Source organism: Muntiacus reevesi, chromosome 13 (genome assembly GCF_963930625.1).
Source record: "Muntiacus reevesi chromosome 13, mMunRee1.1, whole genome shotgun sequence".
NCBI classification, from domain to species: domain Eukaryota; kingdom Metazoa; phylum Chordata; class Mammalia; order Artiodactyla; family Cervidae; genus Muntiacus; species Muntiacus reevesi.
In genome coordinates, this window is record NC_089261.1 from 12,233,998 (window position 1) to 12,259,436 (window position 25,439).

The following is a 25,439-nucleotide window of genomic DNA, read 5'->3' on the forward strand; positions in this document are numbered from 1 at the left end:
CAAAAGGGAGACACAGAAGCGTCTTAATCAGACCCGCTTTTGCAGAGTGGGGTCAGTGGCCTCTCTCCACCTATCCTGGGTACCATGCACCTGTCTGCCAGCCTGGGCTATGCGCTCCAGAGAGAGTGGCCAAGACCCTTCCAGAGCGCCCACCCCATGGGAAGTGGTCCCATCTTGGCCTGGCTCCAAAAGCATGCATCTTTTGTCTCAGCAGCTTGAGATGCTGGGGTGGGGACCAGGGCTGGGGTGAGGATGCTGAGGAAGAGCCCCCCAGACTTTCCTCAGTCTAGGATGTCATGAGGGGATGCTCTGAGAAAGCTGCGTCTGGCAAGGCCCCTTCCCTCCATGGCCCCCTGCCCTCCCAGCTTCTCCGTGGAAACCAGGAGCAGAGCTGTGGGCCTGGCCTGGGTGGTGCAGGGCACTGTGGCTGGGGCCTGCTCCGCATCAGGCTGTACCCCTCCCAGCCAGGCGTGAAGCTCTGCTGCTCCCCAATGCTGAGAAAGGAACAGGAGATGCAGTAACACCTGGCGACCGAGTGAGCCCTGGGGTCTGGCCTGGGCTGCACCCCCAAGCTGGGCAAAGCAGAGGCTCCAAGGGGGCCAGACAGGCCTCGAGTGACTGTGGCAAACGCCCTGGGAAGGGGGAGGCCTCGGCCAGCCCCACTCCCCGGCACCTGGGACCTGTGGCTGCCACCGCCCGCCTGCGCTTCCTGCACTCACCAAAGCTGTTCAGGATGTTGTCAAAATTGTTGAGATAGTAGTAGCCCTCCTCCACGACGGTCCTGTTGCCCACAGTGTGGTTCAGCCAGCGGTAGGCGTCTGCCACTGTGCTTGTACTGGCCAGGGAGACAGAGGGGTGGGGGCAAGGTCACAAGACAACTGGTCACCTCGACAGAGGACAGAAAATTTAAACAAACCAAGGTCTGACCAAGGAGCATCCGGCCTGGACCAGCCTAGTTTCCTGCTCAGCATCCCCCCGCCCCCAACCCCCGGCACTCTTGCCTGTCTTCCTGTCTCAAGGGGAGTCCCCAGGGTGCTGGTGGGAACCCCCGGGCTCGCCCCCCACATCCTCCTCCACTTGGCATTTCTCTGCTGCCAGCCGAGACCTCCCTCTCAGCAGCTGGAGGAGGGGAAAGACAGTGCGTCCTCTAGGCAACTGCCCCACCCCTGTCCCCACGCCCGCCAGTCTGGGGTGTGCTGTTGAGGCCTGGTGCCAGCAGAGCCTGGAGAGAGACCCCCTCCTCACGGGGCTCCCCCCGCACCTGTTGTATTCTCTCCTGTTCCAATCAGTTGCTCCTGTTCTGAGCTTACTTGCTACTTCCCTTCCAGCCTTTTATGGCTCATCTGCTGTAACTCACGCTGATGGTTTGACATCTTTGGTCCTTGGGCCCCCGAGGAGCTTGTTCAGAGGGCAGCATCCTGACAGGGTGGGGTCTGGAGTTTGCACTTTTAAGGAGCTTCCCTGGGGGTTCTGGTGTGCCCTAAGATCTGTGACCCACCGCTATGGGCTCTGGTTCTGAGCCCAACACACTGCCGGTGTCTCTGGGACCTTTATCTATCAGAGCTTGAAGCTACAAGGATGGATTCTAAAGAGAATCCTGGATGCACCATGGGGGCCTAGAAGGAAGGAAGGGATCACGGGAAGTTGTGTTCCCCGCTCTGTCCTTCCCGTGTGTGTCTGTCTCATCCTGTTGGGCCACCCCTAGCTGACCTGTCTGCCCGGGGCCCCGGCCACTCCGGAGACAAGGAGGAAGCCACAGGCCCCTGGCCCGCACTCCAGCAGTGGAGCAGCCTCCAGTGTTCAGCGTGAAGGGAAAGCTGATGGAGGCCTGGTGGGAGAGAGGCTCCCAGAGCCTGCCTTGGGGACAGGGCGACTGGTTCAATGTCCTCGCTTCAGAGAGGCCCGTCCCCTAGCCGCTGCACTGGACTGACAAGCCCTGGAAGCTCAGCATGGGATCCCAGGGCTGTAACAGGTGCGGTGGCTTCAGGAGTCAGGTCCCTGGGGAGTCAGCTGGCTGTGCCAGTGCCGTCTGGGACCCTCCAGGAATGCAAGCTTCCCCCGGGGGGCCCCAGCCGTGAACTCACTTGCAGCAGTTGGGATAGAGGATTCCACAGAAGAATTCCATGCCCACGATGGCGAAGGAGTAGTAGAAGATGAGCAGCGTGAGGCCCAGGCTGGGGAGGAGGGTCAGAGGGCACAGGGTGATCGAGGGCCCGGCGGGAGAGCCCAGCTTGCCCGGCGGCCCCGGCACCGCAGACCCCCGAGCTGACCGAGGGGAGACGCATGCCCCTAGCCAGGTGCGCCAGCTGGAAAGTGCCTGCAGGGGAGGGGGCCTCGGATTCGGGTCGGGGGGTGGAAGAACGGCTCGGGTGAGGACTCTCGCACCAGACGCCCCTCTACCAGCAATCCACCCCTTACCTGTGAAGGTAGACTCACAGGTGACCCTTACCTGTGAACGTAGACATAGGTGGTAAGTGGAGGTGACAGTTCCCTGCCCTCCCTATTAACTATCTCAGACGGCTCAGTGAAGACAAAGGGAGCCAGGGAGACCTGTGGTGGTCAAGACCTCGGGCTCCTTGAAGACCCGTCAGACCCTCGATGTCCGTCCTTTCCGGGACTCCTCCTCGCCCCGCCACGACCACCCACCCAGCTGCCCGCCCCGAGGGGGCACAAGGCTCATGGCGCCTGGCCCTGGGGGCCCAGAGTCAGGGCTTTACCTGGCCATCCGCGGCAGCAGCTCAAACATGGTGTCCAGCACGTTGCGGTAACGCTGCTTCAGCTTAAACAACCTGAGCGAGGGAAGAGGGAGGCCGGCCGGGTCACTTACAGAGGCCACAGCCCGGCCCATCCACTGCACCTGGGGGTCGGGGGGCAAGGCGGGCCTGGGGCCGCTCGGCCACCTGAGCGCCTCCTCTCCCCCAGAGTCGCCAGCTGGGCACTCGGCTTAGGTGACCGGCACCCTGGGAAGGGTGGTGGCGGTGCCAGGACGTTGGGGGTGGGATGGGCTGGGCCCCCTCCGTGAAGGGGTTCAGGGCAAGACTCAGATGGCTGTGAATAGGCTCGCAGCTGGATGTTCTAGAGGAAAACGAGGCTTCAGAGGACACAAGGAGACCTCTTAACTGGTAAAGGACAACATCCATAGATTTCTACAGATGTGTGCTAGGTTCATACACTGGTGCCCGAGGGGAAAGCTGAGAGCAAGTGATGGTTTTTCTTGACAAGAGACTATGCCAGAAAATCATGACTGGGGCATGGTAGGGGCTCAGAGGGTCTTTCTGGACCCTCAGGGGGCTGTGGCTCCCTGGTTTGTGACTGACCACATGGGTTTCTGTGGCTGCAGCTGATACCAGCACAGGCCAAGTTCACCAGAGCCCTGAGCCATGGTTCATCTTCCACGGTCAGAGGCAACGGGTCCCAAGATGTGAGCGGGGAGCAGTCTGCACAGGAGGACAAGGCCCCCAGCACCCCCAGGCCCCAAGCCCGGGAGCTCCTGCAGGGGCGAGCCACCTCTGACACCCGGCCGGTGAGCCCTTGGGCTCCGTCTGGCCACTGCCCGCCCACCAGACCCAGCCCCGCCGTCACCTCAGCAGCTGGAGGGGACGCAGGACCACTATGAAGTAGAAGGGCTCCGTGTTGAAGGCCAGAGCCAGCAGTCCCAGGAAAGCAAAGGCTGTGACAGAGAAGTCGAACCTGGGCATGGGGAGGAAGGGAGGAGAAGCTGCGGTCTGCTCAGCCCGCCCCGCCGAGGCTCCCCTACTCCAGGGAGACCCCCACAACGGGTCAGGGGCAACGTCCATAGGTTTCTACAGCTACGTACTCGTTTCCTATGGTGCTGGCCAGGGAAAGCTGAGAGCGAGGGAGGATTTTTCTTGACAAGAGACTCAGAAAATCAGGGCTGAGGTGTGGTAGGGGCTCAGAGGGTCCCCGTGGACCCTCAGGGGTTGTGGCGCTCTGGTGTATGACTCAGCACGCATGATGGTTGGAGCCCACGCACCAAACCACAGCAAAGGCGGCCGCAGGCCCCGCAGGGCCCACAGCCGGCCAGCTTCCTGCTGCCGTCGGGTGTCTTTGAGGCTGGCGTGGCTGGGCCTCTCAGTCAACGGCACACCCCTCGGGTCGGAAACCCCTTCCTGAAGCTCCCGCACTGGTCTCATGGCAGACACAGGATACACCAGTGACCCTGGGGAAGGGACTTCGGGGTGGGGCAGGACCACAGCGGAGGCCCGCCTGGAGACCAGCTCCCCCACGCGGGGCAGAGGACCCACCCCCCACCCCCCGCCAGATATATATTAAGGCCCTGCACCTGCCAACTGCGAGCGCACGCTCTGCTGCTCTGCCCAGCTCCTCTCTCCTTATTAACCTATTTCACTCTTAGGACCTGAGACCACATGAGCGTGGCCTGACTTTGCAGGTGAGTTAACTTTCGTGGGCGGTGAGCGACCTCCCGGGGCCTCTGAAACAGGGAGAGGGGCCTCCAGCTCGATGCTGAGCACGCATCCGACTGCGGGCCACTCCTCTGTGAGCGTTGTGGTTTCCAGGGAGGATAAGAGAGCTTAGGTGTCAGGGAGGGGTGTGGGGTTCGGTGACTCAGAAAGAGCCAGCCGGCCTAAGGACCCCCAAGAGGCCTCCTCCAGGAGGGACTGGTGGGGTTGCCCCAGGGAGGAAGATGAGGGCCTCCGGGGTGCCCGGAGCCACAGGCAGAACCCCTCCAGAAGACAGAGACCCAAGCTGGCCTCAGATCTTCTGGTGGTGGGTGCAGAGGGAGAAGGCCTGTGGCGTTCATCAGAGTCTCCGACGTGGTTGAGACACATGCTCTGGGGACTTCCCTGGTGGTCCAGGGGCTGGGACTCCTCGCTCCCAAGGCAGGGGGCCCAGGTTCGATCCCTGGTCAGGGAACTAGATTCCACATGCCGCAACTAAAGAGTTAACACGTTGTGACTAGAGATCCCACGGGCTGCAAAGAATGAAGACGCTGGGCGCGACAACTAAGACCCGCCATGGTCAAATAAATAATCAAGGAGAGATACATGCTCTGTACTCACAGGTTCCATCCAGAGGACAGGTACTTGACGGGGCCCAGGCCAGCAACTTTCAGGAACAGCTCCACCGCGTAGACTGTGCGCAGGAGGAGGCAATGAGCAGGGGCCCTGCTGCAGCCTCCCCCACACCTGGCCTGGCTCCTTTTCTCAGGACTCTCCTGAGGTCTGATCGCATGTGCTGTAGACACCCACGTCCCACCTGCGCCCCCAGTGAGAGTGTGGGCTCTGGGGCAGGACCTGGCCCAGATGCTGGCCAGCCAGGGCTGCCTACTAACAAGACCAGCACGCGCTCCTGCTGTCTGGGGGGTGCCAGGCCCTGCACTGGGTGCTTAGAGTTTAGAGGAAGACGGGGAACGAGGATGTCACACTGGGGGAGGTATTACATTTGAAACAATCAGGGGCCAGCCTGGATGTGATCTTGGCCTGCTTGAGAGGTGGAAGGAAGGTGGGAGTCACTGGAACATGATGAAAGGAGGAGGTGAAGGGGGCGCTGTGGAGGGGACTTCGGGTCACACGAGAGACAGCCGGGAATGGACCCCCAGGGCTCTCTGACCCGAGTGTGTGCGCTGAATCCCTGTGCTACTCTGAACTCCGCAAGAGACGCCAGAGGGCACTAATGAAGGCAGTCGAAGTCCTACTTTTTTAAGAAGAATGAAAACAATTTAGGATGTGGCATTCCTAGTTATGTCTAATGTTTAGACATGATGGGGGGAGAGGGTGTGGTGAGGGGATGAGTGCACTGGCAGACAAGACACCCAGGCAGAAGCCCAGGGGTAAGAGTGGGCAGGGGGTCCTGGGGAGCAGGATGCGTTCTGGGGGACGAGGTTGGGGGGCGGTGCTGGTGAGAGATGAAGGCTGAAGAGGCCCCACGTGGCCCTGTGAGTCACGCCCAGCACAGGGACTTGGTCTGGAGGGCCGTGGGCAACCACCAAAGAGTTTAGAATCGGGACAGGGGAGAATCAGACTCTACTTTTGCTTCCTGCCCCTGACGCTCCCCTGCTTTAAAGAAGAGCCATGAGACCCTAACCCAGAAGGCGGTTCCAGCCAGTGGTGAGGACAAGCACATGAGCAAGGCCACGCCAGAAACTTACTAGTCAGAAAGACGAGGTAACTCCACGGCACGTGCTTAGAGACGAAGTTCCCACCTGTAAGAGAAGCAGCAGGTGAAGAGGTGGGCGAGGGGCTTCCCTGGTGGTCCAGTGGTTAAGAATCTGCCTGCCAATGCAGGGGACATGGGTTCGATGCCTGGTCGGGAGATTCCATATGCAGCGGAGCAACTAAGCCTGTGCTCGAGGAGCCCGGGAGCCACAACTACCGAGCCCACACCTGCCACAACTACTGAAGTCGTGTGCCTAAAGCCCGCGCTCCACAACAGGAGAAGCCATTGCAGTGAGAAGCCTGTGCACCGCAACGGAGATAAGCCCCTACTTTCCACAGCTAGAGAAAACCCGCACCCAGCAACAAAGACCCAGCATAGTTGCAAATAAATAAATAAATATATCTTTTAAAAGAAAACAGGTGGGCCAGGTGTGCCCACAGACCAGGCCGGTCCCCTTGCTGGGCTCACCTTTCAGCATGAAGGTCTCCACAAGCATCCAGACCCCGTTGACCGCCACCACCAAATCTGCAACAGACAGGCTCATGAGAGAGAGAGCACAGGTGGGTGTGGAAATCCACAGGTCACAGCTGCAGCCCCTGCTTAGTTTATAGGCAACTCTGAGAGAATGCAGGGCGGCTCCGCGTACACCCAGATAACGGGTGACATCCTGCTTAAGGCTGCTACCATGAGCTACATCGACCAGTGGTTTCACTTAGAAAACAGCTACAGATTCCTGAAGACACGCTCTGTCACTGTAGGGATACCAGGTAAGATGTTCCAGGACAGTAGAAGCTAACACAACACTGTAAAGCAACTAGACCATTTTAATTGATAAAAATCTAAAAAACTGTTTCCATAAAACCTGCAGCTTATTCCAGGTTGATGTATAAGATGGACCGCACACAAAGGGTTTGAGTACTGACATCTGTTTTTCCCTAGAGACATCTGATCCCTCAATGACACCAGGAACTAATTAGCAAAATTGCACATGCACTTGGCCTTTCGTCTAGCAATCCCACTTACAGGATCCACCCCAATGAGACATTGGCAAAAACACAGAATGACGTATGCTGAAAGCTATTTACTGAAGAGCTATTTGTGATTGCAAAGAAACTGGAAACAACCTAAATGATGGGCAGGAGGCTGGATGAGTAAACTATGATACATTCACGAAATGGTATACTGTCAACTATAAATCTTAATTATGTTGAACTGGTTCATAGGGCTTTTCAGGTCTACTATATCCTTCTACTTTTCTATCTATATCACTAAATTTTTGAAGAGTTTGATATTGAAACTCCAACTAAAAATCTTAATGTATCTACTTACTTGTAATATATAATATATAATGTAATATATAATGTAACCATACATAACTTTGTTCTGTATTTTCCAAGTCTCCTGTAAATGTGTTATCATACTTTCACAATTTAAAAAATAAAAAAAAACACTCATGAAGTACATGTATAATATCCGTAGAAAAGAAAGAAAAAAATGATCATCAGCAATTAGACAGTTAAATATTAAAAAAATGAAGAACATCTCTATGTATTAATAAGATGTGGTCTCTAGAACATATTGTTAACTGAAAAAAGCAAAGTTGAAAAAAGTGTATAAACTGTGCTAGTTTATTTAAGACAGGAAAATGTGCATATATGCATCTACTTATAGTTTTTAAAAATGGAAGGATAAAGTATAATAAAAGTTACCCAGTGGGGGAGGTGACAGGATTAAATGAGACTTCCTTGAATATATTTTGTCTGGTAGATCTGACTTGTAATCATATATATATATATATATGTATGCATATATATATTTACATAATTATAAAGCAAAATTAAATGTAAAAAGCCGTCTCTAAAATAATGTTTAAATGCTCCATCACTTCATTTTATTTTGGCCGTGCCACGCAGCATGTGGGATCCCAGTTCCCCCAACCATGGATCAAACCCCCACCCCCTGTAGTGGGAGCACAGAGTCTTAACACCCCTGGGCCGCCAGGGAAGTCCCCTAAAATTTTTTTTAAAAAATGAAATAAACGGTACTGATGAACCTATTTGCAGGGGAGGAATGGAGATGCAAATGTAGAGAATGGACTTGTGGACAGAGTGGGGGAGGGAGACAGTGGGACCGATGGAGAAAGAACATAGATACACTGTCGTATAAAGTAGATCCTGGCGAGAAGTTGCTATATAACATAGAGAGCCCAGTCTGGTGCTCTGTGATGACCGAAAGGGGTGGTATGGGGCGGGGAGACGGAAGCTCAAGTGGGAGGGGACATATGTATAATTATGGCTGATTCGTGCTATTGTAAGGCAGAAACCAACACAACATTGGAAAAATTAAGAAAAAACAAAATTTTTTTTGGAAATAAAAAAATGAAATAAATCTTAAACATGCATCTAGATGGTGACATACCCACATGGAGAAAAACTATTCCGGGTGACCTTAAGACATAGTCATCTACATGTTTATCCCTGCGGTGGTGGTTCTAACAATTTTAATGGTTGTGTTGATATTGTTCTTTAGAGACTACCTGTGGAGATACAGTGACTGTGAGATACAGCAAGTGAGCGGTTGTGTCGGTATTGCTGGGAACTAGGATTTTAAGACTGGGAATTTAGATATGAAAGAATGATGGAAGGCAAAACACTCTCCGACATAAATCACAGCAAGATCCTCTATGACCCACCTCCCAGAATATTAGAAACAAAAGCAAAAATAAACAAATGGGACCTAATGAAACGTAAAAGCTTTTGCACAACAAAGGAAACTATAAGTAAGGTGAAAAGACAGCCCTCAGATTGGGAGAAAATAATAGCAAATGAAGAAACAGACAAAGGATTAATCTCAAAAATATACAAGCAACTCCTGAAGCTCAATTCCAGAAAAATAAATGACCCAATCAAAAAATGGGCCAAAGAACAGACATTTCTCCAAAGAAGACATACAGATGGCTAACAAACACATGAAAAGATGCTCAACATCACTCATTATCAGAGAAATGCAAATCAAAACCACTATGAGGTACCATTACATGCCAGTCAGGATGGCTGCTATCCAAAAGTCTACAAGCAATAAATGCTGGAGAGGGTGTGGAGAAAAGGGAACCCTCTTACACTGTTGGTGGGAATGCAAACTAGTGCAGCCACTATGGAAAACAGTGTGGAGATTTCTTAAAAAACTGGAAATAGAACTGCCATATGACCCAGCAATCCCACTTCTGGGCATACACACCAAGGAAACCAGATCTGAAAGAGACACGTGCACCCCAATGTTCATCGCAGCACTGTTTATAATAGCCAGGACATGGAAGCAACCTAGATGCCCATCAGCAGACGAATGGATAAGGAAGCTGTGGTACATATACACCATAGAATATTACTCAGCCATTAAAAAGAATTCATTTGAATCAGTTCTAATGAGATGAATGAAACTGGAGCCCATTATACAGAGTGAAGTAAGCCAGAAAGATAAAGAACATTACAGCATACTAACACATATATATGGAATTTAGAAAGATGGTAATGATAACCCTATATGCAAAACAGAAAAAGAGACACAGAAGTACAGAACAGACTTTTGGACTCTGTGGGAGAAGGCGAGGGTGGGATGTTTCGAGAGAACAGCATGTATATTATCTATAGTAAACAGATCCCAACCCAGGTGGGATGCATGAGACAAGTGCTCGGGCCTGGTGCACTGGGAGGACCCAGAGGAGTCGGGTGGAGAGGGAGGGGGGATCGGGATGGGGAATACGTGTAACTCCATGGCTGATTCATGTCAATGTATGACAAAACCCACTGAAATGTTGTGAAGTAATTAGCCTCCAACTAATAAAAAAAAAAATTAAAAAATAAAAAAAAAAGAAAGAATGATGGACTTGGGTAAAAACCCATAGTCCAAAATTTCAGTTGAGAATATCAAGAGAAATTCACAAGCTTATCTTAATTCACAAGTTTATCTTAAAAAAGAAAAAAGAAAAAAACAAAATCCTCCCTCTGTCCATGGAAAGTCCTGGTAACAATAACCAACTCCAAGCAACGCATACTGTTAGCATCTCCAACTGTGATCTCTAAACACCATTTCCCATTAAATGGAACCAGAGCTCCTTAGAAAGGGTGAATCCCACCAAACCCCTAGGTGAGTGGAACAGTCTGCATCTGTGCAGTCGCATTGGTCATCATTAGCCAGATGTGGTTACTGAGCGCTCAAACTTCGGCTGCTGTGATGGGAACTGAATTTTTAATTTTAGTTGGCTTAAAATCAAATAGCCACGTGTGGCTAATGGCTGCCATGTTGGACAACACAGCTCTAGCTCTAACTACCAAACTACAGGACATAAGCAACAGAGGAACATGCAAAAACAAGGCTGAAGGACAAACAATCCTGTTTCTTCAACTAAATATTGCAAGAGGGAAAAAATGGATGGAGGAGAAACCTATAGATTAAAACAGGTCAAAGTGACGTGTCAACCAACCACAATCTGAGGTTCTGGAATCTGATTCCTAAAACCCCAGGTCTGGAGAAGGGGTGATGAGCTGGACTAAGGGGATTAGATGGACAAGAAAGACTGGCCAGGAGATGATAACTGTTGAAGCTGGGGGATGGGTACATGGATGCTCATTACAGTCCCTCCACTTTCACACATGCTTGGAATTTTCTATGCTAAAAAGCCAACGGCATGACTTATCCCTTGCCCCTCCACCTTCTGGAGCAGTAAGACTCAGGAGGAAAGAGACCTAGAGCTGTGACATTTTGCACTTACACATGAAATACTGGAAGGCCTTGGACTTCACAAGGATATTAATTCCTATTTGAAGAAAAGAAATGTTAACAGTGAAATTTTCACACATAAGTATATACATAATCACCAACCACATATGTCATGCATGTAAGCAAATGGGGCGTTTATGTCCAGGGGTTGAAAAAGGAAGGGCCTGCTCTCAGAGGAATGCCCATTCTTACGCCCCCGGACAACAGTGCATTGGCAACAGCCGCTCTGGGAAGAGCCGGGGCAACCTGGAGCCATGACAGCAGAACAAGGTTTTGCTGGCCGCTCCTGAAACTTCAAGTTTGCTCCTGGCCTAGACCCGGCCCTGTTTACTCATCCACTTGAATAACTATCTTCCCAATGGAATGGAAAACTCGCTAAAGAACATGGAATAGTAACAGCTGTGCTCAAAGTTCTATCCTATCTTGGGAGAAATCCCAAAATAGGATATACCATTTTAAGTTTTTTTTTTTTTTTTGGCCACACTGAGCAGCACGGGGAACTTCCCCAACCAGGGACAGAACCTGAGCCCCCTGCATTGGAAGCACGCATCTTAACCACTGGACCGCCAGGGGGGTCTGGCCATTTTAACTCTTGTTCAAAATAGTTGAACTGTAACCCCTGTGAGCTAAGCATAGGGAACTTCAAAACTGGCATGAAATTCAGGGAAAACTATTAGGTAAATGATACAGTGAACTCAGATGTTAAAATTTTGAATTTTATATGATACAAGCATCACTATGAGATCAGATACACTAGGTATATATCCTGATACAACAGGAAGGTAAAAAGTCTATTATTAAAAAAAAAAAAAGTCTATTATTAGGTAAAAAGGCATGTTTCAGAACAGAATCTACATTTTTTAATCTGCTTTTAAAAGGCACAGAAAATAACTCGTAACAAAAGGAAACAAATCAGAAAATTAATACTGATTATCTGTGTGGGAGACTTTCCTTTTCTTCTAATTAGCTAACTTTGTATCCATTTCCTTCAATGAATAACTATTCATATAGTTCAATATTGATTGAACTAATCAATAATAGCTCAAAAAGTAATCCACTATTATTTTTTGTTTGGTTTTCATGTTACTGATTTCCCTCCCTAGTCCAATACTAATTCTCTTTTACACAGCCAGTTCACATGCACGTGCGCACACACACTCTCTGGTCATGTTCTTTAAATGCTCATCAGTGGCCTCTGGAAGCCTCCATTCGTCCCCAGCTGTCAGGACGCCATGTTCAGGTCAGCCTTACCTTTGAAGATGAGGAACGGTGTCCTGGGAAGCTCGTCAAACCAGTGGTCTCTATTTCTCTTGGCCTGACCGAGGAGCAGGGCCGTGGGAGAGAGGAAGTTAGGGCCAGGGACCGGAGCCCAGCGCTGGGGCCAGGGTGCCGCTTTCCTTTCCTGCTCTCTGACTAACTCGGGAAACCATGAAAATACTCGGGGATCTACAGAACCACCCAGCCAGCCAGGTCTGCTGATCTTCTCAGTGTGCTGTGCACCGGCATTATTTTTATATGATCCTGAAAATAACACAGCAGGGTAGAGCTCTCATGACCCCATTTCCCAGGTGAAACAAGTCTTGGAAAGCTTCCATAACCCGCCGGATGTCACATGGTGACTAATGGGGTCTGAGACTCAGGGCTCTTAACCTGGACAGCACATTGCAGGTGGATGGGCAAGCGTGGGCCAGGGGTCACCTGTTCTCTCTACAATGCACGGCGCCCAGCCGAGAGCTGGACCGGCTCATCCCCCTCCCGTGAGACTGTCGGCCTGGTCCCTCCCCAGAGAGCACCCACCTTCCACTTCAAGGCAGCAACTTCATAAATATCATTAAAGTCCTCCAGGCTGTCATAAGCAACAAGAAAGGGCAAAAAAAAAAAAAATCAGGGCACGTTCCCACGGAGCTTCAGTGGTTCTCACACCCGCCTGCCTGTGGTCACCTTCGAGAGGTGGAGGGGGTGACATCTGGGAGTCCCAGCCCGTTGGGGCCCAGGGGACGGGTACCTGCTGGCTTTTCATCTCCTCCTTCCCCCAGACTATTGATACTTCATCCACTTAGTCTTCACTGACTACCACCAGGTTGCGTCCCCCAGAGAGCCAGCCCCCAAATGACCACCACTGTCAGACAGACAAGGGCGGAGCATCCTTTAGCAGAGGACTACCTAGAACAACAGGGGCTGAGAGGTCCGCTCAGACTGAGCTCTCTCACCCTCGTCTCTACAGCATGCCTGCTGCTTCTCAAATCGAAAAGGAAAGGGTTTTGGTCATCAGCAGTCAGAAGGCCAAGACTGACCGTCGAGAGCTCGGGGCCTGTTCTCTGAGGCTGTGCCAGGGCTGTGGGTTTGTGTGTGTTGTTCACGTTGCTCTGTGGATCTGTTCACATCAACTAACCCAGCTTGCTCAGGGCTCGAGGGTGAGCAGCCGGGCCAGTCCATTCCACGAGCCAGTACATTCCTTTCTTGTTGTGAATTTATATTGGACGTGGGTTGGACTTTGTCATTTGTAAAAAGAATCCTGAGCAATAGGGTCTATGTGCATAAAAAGCTCTGCGAAGAAAACGAAGTCTCTAAGAGCATCTTTGCCCACCCATCCACCCCAGGGCCTCTTGTCAACGCCTCCTTCGGCTATTCTGCACCCACTTGGCATCCCTCTCACCTGAGCAGTGATGTGTTGCTCTGATTCAGGGCCTTGAACGTGAGATAGCGCTCCCCTGCGCTCATCCGGGGCTTGTAGAAGCGCATCAGGCCTTCGAACTGCCTATAGGAGATGCCGGCGGGCCTCTGGAGAGACAGGGAAGATGGCCACATGGAACACGGGAAAACTCAGAGTCCAGCTGCCCCTTCCCTTGGGGGGAACCCCGCCCCATGTCCCACATCACGTGGGATCCCAGGGTGCCCTGCTCTCTCTAGTTCTCCCAAGGGCAGGACCCCTGGTTTCTGGAGCTGCCGGCCCTTCTACACTTAGGAGATATTGGGGGGTGCGGTGGAGGGGGGGGGAGGGGCAGGAGAACAAGGACCAACCCCCCTCCCTGGCTCAGCCCCCGGCACCCCTACCCGCTGGCTGACGAGCAGGCGGTAGGCGTGCTGGATGGCAGTTCGTTTGTGTAGCAGCAAAGACTTGAACTTGCGTTTCTCGACGTCATTGAAGGTGTCAAATACCACGGCCAGGAGCTGAGAGGGAAGAGCAGAGACCTGGTGCCCATGCCGGGTCAGGGAGGGAGTTCCTGAGGGAACAGCTCCCCAGCCTCCAGAGGGCGCTCCTCCAGCCACCCCAGAAACGGGTTGAGAAGAGCCTCTCCCCTGGCCAGGTGGTGTAGGAAGTTCATCTCCAAGTCTTAGGAGAGGAAGGTCATTCATTGCCACTTGTAAATTTCCCCTCGACAGATTCGTGAAAACACTATTACATTTTCCCGCAGTTTCTCTTCTCCTCCTGTGGCTAATCCCTGCCTGGGCAGTTTGATAAGGGGAGAGAAGCGGTGAGGGGAACACGCTGGGGCGTGTTCCATTGCCCCATTTGGCTCTGTGTGATGGCCAGGGAGGCTGTGTGTCCATCCTGCGCCCTCCCAACCTCAGAGCAGGGAGGGACATCGCTGTCCCTTCCTCCCCTGTCCCCGTGTTCCTTCTCCTGCTGAGTCTGTGTGGCCCCAGAAACGAGGGATGAGAGGTGGGCCTGCACCCAAGGGCACAAGGTTCTGGAATTGCCCAGTTCCAAAGTCAGCGTGTGAACGACACAGCCTGTGTTATCAGAGGGCGATGGGAGGGCGGGAGCAGAATTTGAAAGAAGACTTTTTGGGGGACCCTTTCTTCCAAAAATATTTTGAGGGGGACTCTCTTTGCCTCTCTATCTCTTCAAACTGCCCCCCCCCCCCACATTTAGATCAAGGGAGTCGGCAAACTTTTTCTGTAAAGGGCCAGAAAGCAAATATGTTACGCTCTGTAGGCAAGATGGTCTCTGGAGAAATCACTCAACCCTGCAGGTGTAGCATGAAAGCAGTCAGACTATATACAAATGAATGGGTGTGGCCATGTGCAAAAAAACTCTATTGACAAAAACAGGTGGTAGGCCGGGTTTGGGCCCCAACGGCTGATTCATACCCATATTTTCACAGTTCAAAATACCTGTTAAAGCAAATAATTACACATGATGATATTTTTAGGATTCTAAACTAACAACAGTACAAAAGAACTCTAAGATGTACAAACAAATATCCAACATACTTATTTTGGGTCTTGAGAAATTAAAAAAAAGAAAATATTTTCCTGCTTAAGACATCACATTTTAAGGCAGGGACAGGAGCCTGGTGGGCTGCCGTCTATGGGGTCGCACAGAGTTGAACACGACTGACGTGACTTAGCAGCAGCAGCACAAGTCTACCCCCAGAGAAATCGTTTTCCATTTCTATACCAGGGTCTGACTGTGGCGAATGGGGTGGGGACGCTCATCAGAAGTATAAAAATAAATGCAAGACTTGGTAAGTCCTCTTCCTTATAATTCTGGCGTTCATGTGGTCTCAGCTCCAGCCTGATGGTATGGTCTGGGAGGAGGCGATCTGCTGATGGCAGGAACACTCCTGGTGGCCAGTCAAGCCTTCAAAGTTCCCAGTGTGCATGGGGACTGCACATTGTCCCTAAAGGAATGTGTTCTGTATTGGGTTTCCCAGGGGTTCATAATAAACGGGGTAGAAATACACAGGACATTCCTGGCATGTGGGTGCAGTGGGATGGGGTGGTTAATAAGAGCAGGGCTCTGGAATCAGACCAGCTCATCTGGCCACCTGAGTTGTGCAGGCAAGGGTGACTCACCCTATTGGTCTGATCCTCAGTTTCCTCAACTATAAATTGAGAATCATAATAAGACATCTAGGCTTTGAGTGTTAAATTATTGAACCCCTATCCATAAAGCACTTGGCATAGTACCTGACTAAGGCTTCATAGGTGTCAGCTTTTCCAGTTATTATCTGTTTGCCATGAGAAGGAAAAGGTTCCAGGGTAGTTTTGGTTTAAGCTCCAGCTCTGGGACTTCCTTCGTGGTTAAGTGGTTAATCCTGTGCTCCTAACGCAGGGGGACCTGGGTTTGATTCCTGATTAGGAAACTAGATCCCGCATGCCACAACTAAAGATCTCACATGCTGAAATGAAGACCCACCCAATGCAGTCAAATAAATGAAAAAGTGAATGAACGAATGACAGGCTTTAGCATCGTCAGCAGCAGCAGCACAAAGCCAAAGAGGCTAGTTACTGCTGGTAACCAGGTGAACTCAAGTCCTGACAGGGAATTCCTAGTCACACCACACCTGCCTAGGGTCTAGGACTTCCTTCCCCTATGTTCCGCCCTCGGAGGTGGATGGCCACCCCTACTTTATCCCCACAATGCCCAGCACAGTGACGGCTGGGGCTGGTCCACAGAACACAAGCCAAGGCCACTCACCAGGTTCATGATAAAGTACAGCTCGATGGAAAGGTACACGATGAAGAAGATGCAGGACCAGGGGTTCTGGGAGTAGGAGGGCATCATCACATCTGGGAAGCTGTATTTGCAGAGTGTTACTTGCAAGGCCCATGTATGCCAGTCTCTGCTTTCTCTAAGGACGTCCCTCTTTCTGCCTTCCCAGCCCCCTCCGCCCTCCCCTACTCTCAGCTCACCAGGCCACTCCCATCCCTTATGGTGGCCCTGAGCAGCTGTCTGAGCCAAGACGTAGAATACCCTTGGCTGAAAAGAGGAGAGAAACCTGGGCACTACCAGAGGGCAGGCAGAAGCCAAAGCAGAGCCCAAACTTACTTGGCGGTGGTCAGAAGGACAAACAGACTGACGATGCTGTTCTCCAGGGAGCTGAAGTACTGGGGGGACAGGAGGGCCAGAGGACACGTGGGTGCCAGGCCGAGGGCACACACCACCGCGAACAGGCTGTGTGCAGTGGGTCATCTCCAGGGCCCTGTCCTCCCCCACCCCGCCCACCCACTCCTCCCGCCTCCCGCGGGATCCCTTAAGGATGGCAGAGGAACAAGCAAACTCGGAGTCCGAGCCCCCCTCCTTCCTGAGCTCAATGCTTCTGGCAGAAGCAGACACCTGGCCTCGGGACTTGTCTCCCAGAGAATCACATGTTTTGCACAATGAGCTGGGCTCTCCTCCACCGCTCCTCTGCCAAAATGTTTCAGTGTTCCAGATCTGATCCTGGAAACACCCCTCTCAATGACAGGACAGGGAATCCCCTTGGCGCTCGAAGAAGGAAATGAACGTTCAGGTGCCATAAGCGATGATGAAAAACCCAGCAGGGCATCCCTTCCTAATACGGCTGGCGGGGGGGGGGGGGGGGGGCGGGGAGGGTCAGTCCAGCCACCTGGCCCAAAGTGAAAAGGCCCCACACACAGGAAGACACAGACAAATGTGTTGATTACTTACGGGGTCTGAAGGATTAGGGGAGAATAAGTAAAAACCTAGAAGAAGGTGGTGGGAAACATGGGTTAGAGCAGAAGTCCCAAACCCGGATGTCAAGAGGACTGGACAGATACTGGATACTGATGAATGTCAATGAGTGCAGTGGGCAGAGGGAAAGCGTAGCGAGCGGTGGGGACCACGGCAGAGCAGAGCGCGTGCTCTGGCCGAAGGCACCAGGTGACTGCCGCCATTCGGGGATGTGATCCGAGCACCACTGAAGCTATTATTACAAAAGGCCAGCTGAGGACCTTCCTGGTGGCCCAGCAGTTAGCACTCTGCGCTTCCACTGCAGGGGGCTGGGGTTTGATCCCTGGTCAGGGGACTAAGATCCTATGTGCTGTACAGTGCAGCCAAAAAACACAAAGGCTGGATGCACAACACAGGGACTCTAGTTAATGATACCGTTATTGTTTTTTTTTAATTTATTTTTATTAGCTGGAGGCTTATTGTGTGTTTGAAAGTTGCTAGGAGAGTAGATCTTCTCATTAGAAGGGAAAAAAAAACTGTGTGTATAAAGATGATGTTGTTAACCTTATTATGGGGATCATTCTGCAGTATGTACATAATAAATCATCATGCTGCACACCTAAAACTAATACAGTGCTATGTCGATTACATGTCAATTTTAAAAAAAAAAAAAGAAAGTTTAAAAAAATTTAAGATTTTAAGGCTGGAAATCCGTATTTTCATGTTAAAAAATCTAGTTTTAAAAATGCTGGCTCAAGGGACTTCCCTGGTGGTCCAGTGGCTAAGACTCAGCTCCAATGCAGGGGACCAGGTTGGATCTCTGGTCAGGGAACTAGATCACAAATGCTGCAACTAATACTTGGAGCAGCCAAATAAATAAATATTTTAATATTAAATAAAAATTAAAATTAATTAGCTTTTTTTTTTTTTTAAAGACTTCACCTGCCAGTGGAAGGGGTGCAGGTTCAATCCCGTCAGGCAGCTAAGATCCCACTTATCTTGTCCCCAAAAAAACAAAAAAATGTAAACAGAAGCAATGTTGTAACAAATTTAATAAAGACTTTAAAAAATGGTCCACATCAAAAAAAATCTTAAAAAAGTAAAACACAAAATGCTGGCTCAACACTTTCAGACCAAACAAAACTCATCCGTAGGCTGGGTCTGGAACCCAGACTGCTGGTTTGCAATCTTTGGTTTTGAGAACATGACAGCCAGGTAACAACTTCAAAGGGACCCCACTGTTCTCCTGCAGCTGAGGGTCCAAGGTGGGGGCACCATTAATTTCCTCTCTCTTGGAATGGGCTATTCCCCTGAGTCCTTGAAATCCTGAAACTCTGCCCCTAAGGGAAGTCAGCCCCTTGGAACACCAAGGAAATTCTATCCAGAGTGGGGTGGGGTAGGTGGGAGTCAAAGGCTCAGGGAACAGAGTGTCACAAGGGCCCGGGGGTTTCAGCACTGGCGGGGGCCTTAGAGTCACGGCCCTGTGGTTCCACTGTCTCTGCCATCCGAGCACCAGGGAAGGGACCTTGGGCTTCCCTGCCGTGTTCTGAGACCGCCACTGTCTAAAGCCCATGTCTGAAAGTGGGAGTCGCATCAATACTTGATCTTATCTGAAGAGGCAAGTCCTCCTCCACTGTTAGAAAGGGCGTGACCTTGCTTTAACACCTAGTGAAGCTGAATTATGTCAACCCTAAGGTCCCAGGCATATGCTGTAGAGAAACTCCCGTGAGGGTATGCCAGGAAAGGTAGGAGAGTGTTCACATCAATGTGATCTGTGATAGAGGAAAATGCCCACCAACGGAGGAAGTGATAAATAAATATGGGTATATTCACGTATTGGATCATGACACTGCAGTGAAAACGAATGGCCTGCATCACCATGCATCAGTGTGAATAAAGGCTGGGGGCACCCCCTGGGAGCAGAAGGGAACTCAGATCAAGAAAGGTTACAAAGGTGGCTTCTTTCTTTTTTCCCCTCCAATACCGCATTTCCTAAGCTGGAGTCCACAAGTGTTTCTATCGTTCTGAAAACCTTCCTGAATTTCTAAAACCGTCAAAGTGCCTTTTTTCTCAATGATAAGTTTGCTTTTACAGAGTGCCTGAGTACTGGGGCTCAGGAGAAAACTCACCGAGGATGGCGAAAATGATCATGAAGAAGAGGAGAAGCATGAGGATATCCATGAAGGGTGGCAGAGATTGAAACATCTGACGCAGGTTTCTGGGGAGAGAGATAGGGCCAGGAGGGGTGAGGGGCGGTGGGTGGCGGGCTGGGGCCCAGGGGGCATGGTCTGGGGCTCCTCAGTGTGGGATGCCTTTGTTGAGATGGGGGCCTGGTGCTCCCAACCCCTGGAACACTAAATCCCGTTGCACCCTGGCTTGTGATGTCATGCTCAGTGATCTCCTAGGACTTCCACTCAGGGGGTGATGGGGAAAGAACCAGGGCAGGCGTGGTGCTTACTGAGCCCAAGCAGGCAAGTGCCTGCAAGGGATGGAGCAGGCAGGCCAAAGCTGGGTGCATGGCCTCGGGTGCCAAGGTCAGTCTGCATGGGATGCGGGAAGACATTTCAGGGGTACCCAATCTGAGAACATGTGTCTCCAGTTTTGCGGACGGGGAACCAAGAGGGACCCCGTGGGTTCCCCCAGTGGCTCAGATGGTAAAGCGTCTGCCTGCAATGCAGGGGACCTGGGTTCGATCCCTGGGTCTGGAAGATCCCCTGGAGAAGGAAATGGCAACCCACTCTAGGACTCTTGCCTGGAAAATTCCATGGATAGAGGAGCCTGGTAGACCATAGTCCATGGGATCTCAAAGACTCAGACACGACTGAGCAACCTCACCAAGAGTGAATGGCTAGCCCGCTCATTCACAGGACCCCAGCCAAGAGGTTTTCTAGATGGGATTCTCAAAACTCAGTCCGGGGCTTCCCTGGTGGCTCAGTGGTGAAGAATCCACCTGCCAGTGCAGGGGACATGGATTCGATCCCTGGTCTGGGAGATCCCACATGCCTCAGAGTGACTCAGTCTGCACAGCACAACTATTGAGCCTGTGCTCTAGGGCTGGAGAGCCACAACTACTGAAGCCTGAGCACCCAGAGCCCATGCTCTGCAACAAGAGAAGCCACCGCAATGAGGAGCCCTCATGTTGCAACTAGAGAAAAGCTCATGCAGCAATGAAGACCCGGCACTGACAAAAAATCAACACTAGCATTAAAAAAAAAAAAAAAAAGAAAACAAAAACTCAGCTTGATCTTAGGTCAATGGCCTGTTTTGAGTTCAGTCCCCCAGTCCCAGGGGAGGTGTGTCAGGACCGCCTGCTGAGTTGCGTGGACTTCACTGAGTTACTGCCGCAGGCTGTGTTTGGGGAGATTCTGTGCCAGGAGCCCCAGAGGGGCACAGGTAATGATGGGAGAGCGCCTTGGACCCGGAGTACAGAGACCTGAACTGCAGTGGGAGGACCACCCTCCTCTCTGTAGGGGTCGAATGGCAGAGGGAAGTGATCAGGACTGTGCCCTAGCCAAGTGCAGGAGGGACCTTATCGCTAGGTGACTCCCTGCTGTTCCACCACAGACCCAGGGGGCCGGGCTGGGCGAGCAGCTCCTCCCCAGGCCTTACCGCCGGACGCCGCCGCAGTACCGACAGTCCACCAGGAAGATGCAGCGCAGAGCCCGGGTCACCCGCATGTGCGATGTCTGCCGTACCAACACCACGATGGCCTCCACGAACTGCACCACCAGCACGGAGGTCTGGGGGAGGCCAGGCAAGGCGCACCGTCAGCCCCTATGACCCAGCCCCTCCTGTACGCCCTGGCCAGACGGCCAGCTAGATATTGGCCCCCCATACCTCCCCATCCCCGAGGGGAGTCCGGAGAGGCCCTTCCCTCATCCTCTCTCACCTCCCCCAACATCAGGCAGGCCCCAGAGAGACGTCCACTGGTTGCTGACCCAGGAGAACAAGCTCCAGGGCGATCAGTGCTCCCAGCAGCTCATCAGAGGGTACCCGCTGAACAAAACCACCACTCCGCAAGCCACAGCCACCCACTCTCCGGTTCCAGCTCTCCCTGCTCGCCCTGGGGTCTTCGGCATGTCCTGATCTCCAATTCCTTGGGCACATCCTCCCCGTCAAGTGTGTGCACTTCTGACACTGCTAAATACCACTCTGACACATCCCAACTGATGCCTCTCTGCTACAGAGAAAGCGGACACATACAGCACTGACTGCCATGAGTGTGGAGGCCATGCCAGGCTGGTTTGGAATCCCAGCTCTCCAGGATTCAGATCCCATTCTCTTGCGACTGGCTGGAGGTAAATTAGCAATAGTTACACATTTCCCACAAAAGTCACCATGCTGGTGCTTGGCCCGAACTAAATACCGGATCATGTTAGCTACTGTGAGTACCACCGTGACCCCCAGAGCAAAGCTGCAAGCATGGTGAAGTCCGGGACCCAGAGTTACGCTTCGCAGTGCACGACTAGGCCCATGGGGGATTTGCAGTTGAACTGACGATACAGGCTTGATGTTGACAAGGAAATGCTGGAGATGGACACATCACCTTGACCATGGTCCTTCTGTGCCGGATGAAGGTGTGAAGGCCCAGCCACCGCAACTTCATGCAGAGTTCAAACACGACCACCACCAGGGCGAACAGCTCCAGGGTTGCGTGGACCTGCAGCCACAGGGCGTGAAGGAGATGCAGCGTCATCAGCCACTCCCCAGTCGGAGAAGTGAGCACACCTGATGGCTTTTCTTTGGAGACAGCGGGCAGGACTGCTAATCAGGATATTTTTCACCTGGGGGCCAAAGCGTGGCCACGGGTCCTAAGTGAGGCAGTCCGAGGGCGTCCCCCGCCCCTCCTTGAAAGTCACAAGGAAACGGAATCCCAGGGAGACTGGGGGTGGTGCATTCCCTTGGGCGGGGACCCCAGGGACCCCAGGCAAGACTGGTGAGCCAGCTACTCCCGGGGCCTCCCCGTTTGAAATCCGTGGGGTGTCTCCCCTTCCAGAATGTTCCCTCTCAGGCTTGAGTTACTCTGCCCCCCCCTCCCACCCCCGACACCCCCAGAGAGCCGAGGCTCGCGGCCCCGGGACACTCACGTAAATGCCCAGCCGGAGAGCAGGGACGGCGGGAGCCTCGCACAAAGAGAGCAGCAGCAGGAGCAAGGCCGCGGACAGCTCCATCAGGTAGAAGAGGTGGTTGTGTGCGAAGAGGTAGGCCGCCAGCGCTTTGGCGTTCTTGGGGTGGGTGAAGAACTTGTCGTTATTCTCGCCTTCCTGAAAGAGCGAGAGTCGCGGTGGTGCGTGCGCTCGTGCGAAGCAGGACGCCTGGGATGCAAAAGCGGCCTGGGATGTGCGGTGGGCGGGGAAAGGGGCGGGCCCTTGGCAGGTGGGTGGAGCTTCAGGCCAGAGAGGATGGAAAATTAAGTATTATCTTCACAGCTTAGCACACCCCACAGGTCTCACCCTTGCCGCTGATGGGGCTCCAAAGACTTGCTTCTTTCCAAAACTACTTGGAGGAATCAAAGGATAAAACGCTCAAGAGATCAAAGGGAAGCGGGCGCATCTGGTCCCTTCTGAGACCAAAGTCTCCCTCTCAGGTGTGGGAGGCTAAGTGCTCGGGGAGTGGGGTAAACTAGCCACGACTGTGTCCTGGCTCCGCCCCCTTCTCCCTGGGTAACAGGGAAACTTCTTTCACCTTTACAACCATCCGTGGGTTACCGACCGTACTTACTCCCAGGGCTCTTAGGGCAGCGTCTGGCACACGGAAAGCTCCCTGAAGAGGTGACCTGTTATTATTTACTTTAAGCTAGTAACACTGAGGGCAAAGCTTGAGGGTCCCTTTATCAGAATCCTGCTTTACACAGCTTTCCCCATCCCATTTATCTTTTTAAAGAGTTTTTGGATGTGGGACCATTTTTAAAGTTTTTGTTGAATTTTTTACATTATTGCTTCTGTTTTATGTGGGTTGTTGTTGTTGTTGCTTTTTGACCATGAGGCATGTGGGATCCTGGCTCCCCAGCTAGGGATGGAATCTGCACCCCCTCATGGGAAGGCAAAGTCTTCTTAACTACTGGACCAACAGGGAAGTCCCCCCACTTCTTAACTGACTCTATTTCCACCTAACTTTCTAACCCCTTGATGCTTTCACCCCAACAGTAATGAGACAGTGGCTGACCCCCACTGAGTGCCCTCCACTAAGCCCCAACCCTCCTTTCAGTCCTGACAACTTGCCTTCCAGGCAAGTGCTTCTATTTCTTCTCACCTGACAGCAATGACAGGGAACTTCTGTAGCACCCAAGCCCATAGAGCCAGGCAGCCTGATTCCAGCAGCCCTGTTCTATCTACTCGTGGCCTCCTGCTGATGGTGCAGAAAACAAATGATGGAGCCCTTGAGAATATAAGCCGATGACCCTCCCTGTTAGGATCAGCCTTCTGGGGGAGGTAGGGGATCTTCACTGCCTCCCTGGGGTTGGTGGGCACAGGTCAAAGTAAGAGAGGTCCCACCTCATCAACTTCATCACCTCGGTGCCCATCCAACAGCCTACACATAGACAGCATTTACTTTCCACACACTGCCTTGCTTCAGTGCTTCTCAACTGGGGGCAGTGTTGACCACCTGCCCTCCTCTGACTCCACCCCAGGGCTGGAGACATGTGTAGTTATCACACCTGGGGGATGTTGCTGGTATCCAGAGGGTCAGTTCCAGGGATGCTGCTAAATGCACAGGGCAGTCCCTTACAACAAAGAATTATCCGGTCCCAAACACCAATGCTTCTGAGTCAGGAGAACCTGTCTTGTTCATTCTCAGCACAGACACTCAGAATAGAGGCTCTTGCCCTTGGCTCCAATCTCTAGAGGAGAAAAGGGTCAGAGCCCCAGAAGGGACACCCATCCTTTCCAAAAGCATTCCGGGTATTCTGGAATGCAGGCAGACCTTCAACTATTCCAATATTTGGCCCTTCTGGGATGAGGCCACATGCAGCCATCCTCATAAACCCTTATTCCGGCAAAAGTGAAACTAACACACGTGCCTGGTGATTCACGCAGAAGTCGCAAAGCCAGGCTGACAGGAAGAAGTGTCTCTGGGCCAGGTGGCACATGGTGCCATGGAAGGAGCTTTGGGCAGCGGGCTCCTATGCTAGTCGGAGGTGGCTTCAGCTCACCAAGCTTGTCACAGAGAATTGGGAGAGCAAGAGACATAGTCAAGACCTCAGTTGGCACAGTGCTTGGTGCACATAGTGGGCGTTTAATAGATGTTTGGTAAGATGAAGCATTTCTGTAAGAGATCATTCTCCAAGCGCCTGCCAGGCCCAAGGACTGTCTAGTAGCTGGGAGGCGGCTGGGAGCTCTGACCTTGGCTGTGGTTTGCAACGGAACTTCAAGCGAGTCACTTCCCTGAAGCCGGATACATCACTATCCTCATGATCAAAAAAAATAAATAAATAAAAGGCAAACCACAGACTGGACAGGGCAGGGAACAAACATCCTGGAAGTCACACGGAGGGCAAGCTGGGCAAGACTTGCTCCCCGCCCTGTGATCTGTGCCGGGCTGTGGTTTTCACCTCCACCGCCTTGGCCACAGGGGTCACACATGGTTGCCTGGGAAGCTTCTGGCTTGGACTTCTAGAAAATGCAATTCTCGGGTAATTTCTTCCAACAAGTAGCCAGGGATGAAGGTCTGGCAAGAGGAAACCACTGACATGGAGCTCACAGATCTGACCTCGGGGACTTGGAATTGCCTCAGGGGAGATGGAAGATGAGGCCTCCCCCAGCAAGGACAGAGTGAAATAGGATCTGAGTCTCTATCCTGACCCAGATGCTAAGGCTTCCCAGGTGGCGACCCGCCAATGTCGGAGACACAAAAAATGTGGGTTTGACCCCTGGGTTGGGAAGATCACCTGGAGGAGGATATGGCAACCCATTCCAGTATTCTTGCCTGAAAAATCCCAAGGACAGAGGAGCCTGGTGGGCTACAGTCCATGGGGTTGCAAAGAGTCAGACACGACTGAGCATGCACGCACTAAAGAGAACACTGGCCTTATTTCCTAGCTGCTGATCACGAACTAGGAAAGTCATGAGTAGGAAAAATAAGAAGGCAGGCTGGTTGTACATGACTTCCAGGCCTTTAATCT

General features: G+C 52.0%; 1 protein-coding gene across 7 annotated transcripts in view; it reads right to left on the reverse strand.

Annotated features, from left to right (window-relative positions):
* TPCN1 (two pore segment channel 1) overlaps positions 1-25,439 on the reverse strand; it is a 71,161-nt gene that overhangs the window by 4,884 nt on the left and 40,838 nt on the right. For 6 of the 7 annotated variants that reach the window (XM_065903959.1, XM_065903957.1, XM_065903961.1 and 3 more), the window contains 19 exons: positions 22,405-22,581; positions 21,864-21,977; positions 20,927-21,057; positions 19,447-19,535; positions 17,315-17,349; positions 16,694-16,752; positions 16,343-16,442; positions 13,969-14,085; positions 13,571-13,695; positions 12,712-12,760; positions 12,166-12,229; positions 10,907-10,951; positions 6,607-6,663; positions 6,131-6,184; positions 5,043-5,115; positions 3,583-3,690; positions 2,718-2,789; positions 2,085-2,174; positions 720-835 (listed from right to left, as the gene is read on the reverse strand). In XM_065903959.1, the coding sequence (XP_065760031.1) occupies positions 720-835; positions 2,085-2,174; positions 2,718-2,789; positions 3,583-3,690; positions 5,043-5,115; positions 6,131-6,184; positions 6,607-6,663; positions 10,907-10,951; positions 12,166-12,229; positions 12,712-12,760; positions 13,571-13,695; positions 13,969-14,085; positions 16,343-16,442; positions 16,694-16,752; positions 17,315-17,349; positions 19,447-19,535; positions 20,927-21,057; positions 21,864-21,977; positions 22,405-22,581 (1,675 nt within the window). The remainder of the gene's footprint in view (positions 1-719; positions 836-2,084; positions 2,175-2,717; positions 2,790-3,582; positions 3,691-5,042; positions 5,116-6,130; positions 6,185-6,606; positions 6,664-10,906; positions 10,952-12,165; positions 12,230-12,711; positions 12,761-13,570; positions 13,696-13,968; positions 14,086-16,342; positions 16,443-16,693; positions 16,753-17,314; positions 17,350-19,446; positions 19,536-20,926; positions 21,058-21,863; positions 21,978-22,404; positions 22,582-25,439) is intronic. The other variant, XM_065903960.1, reaches the window with a different exon arrangement.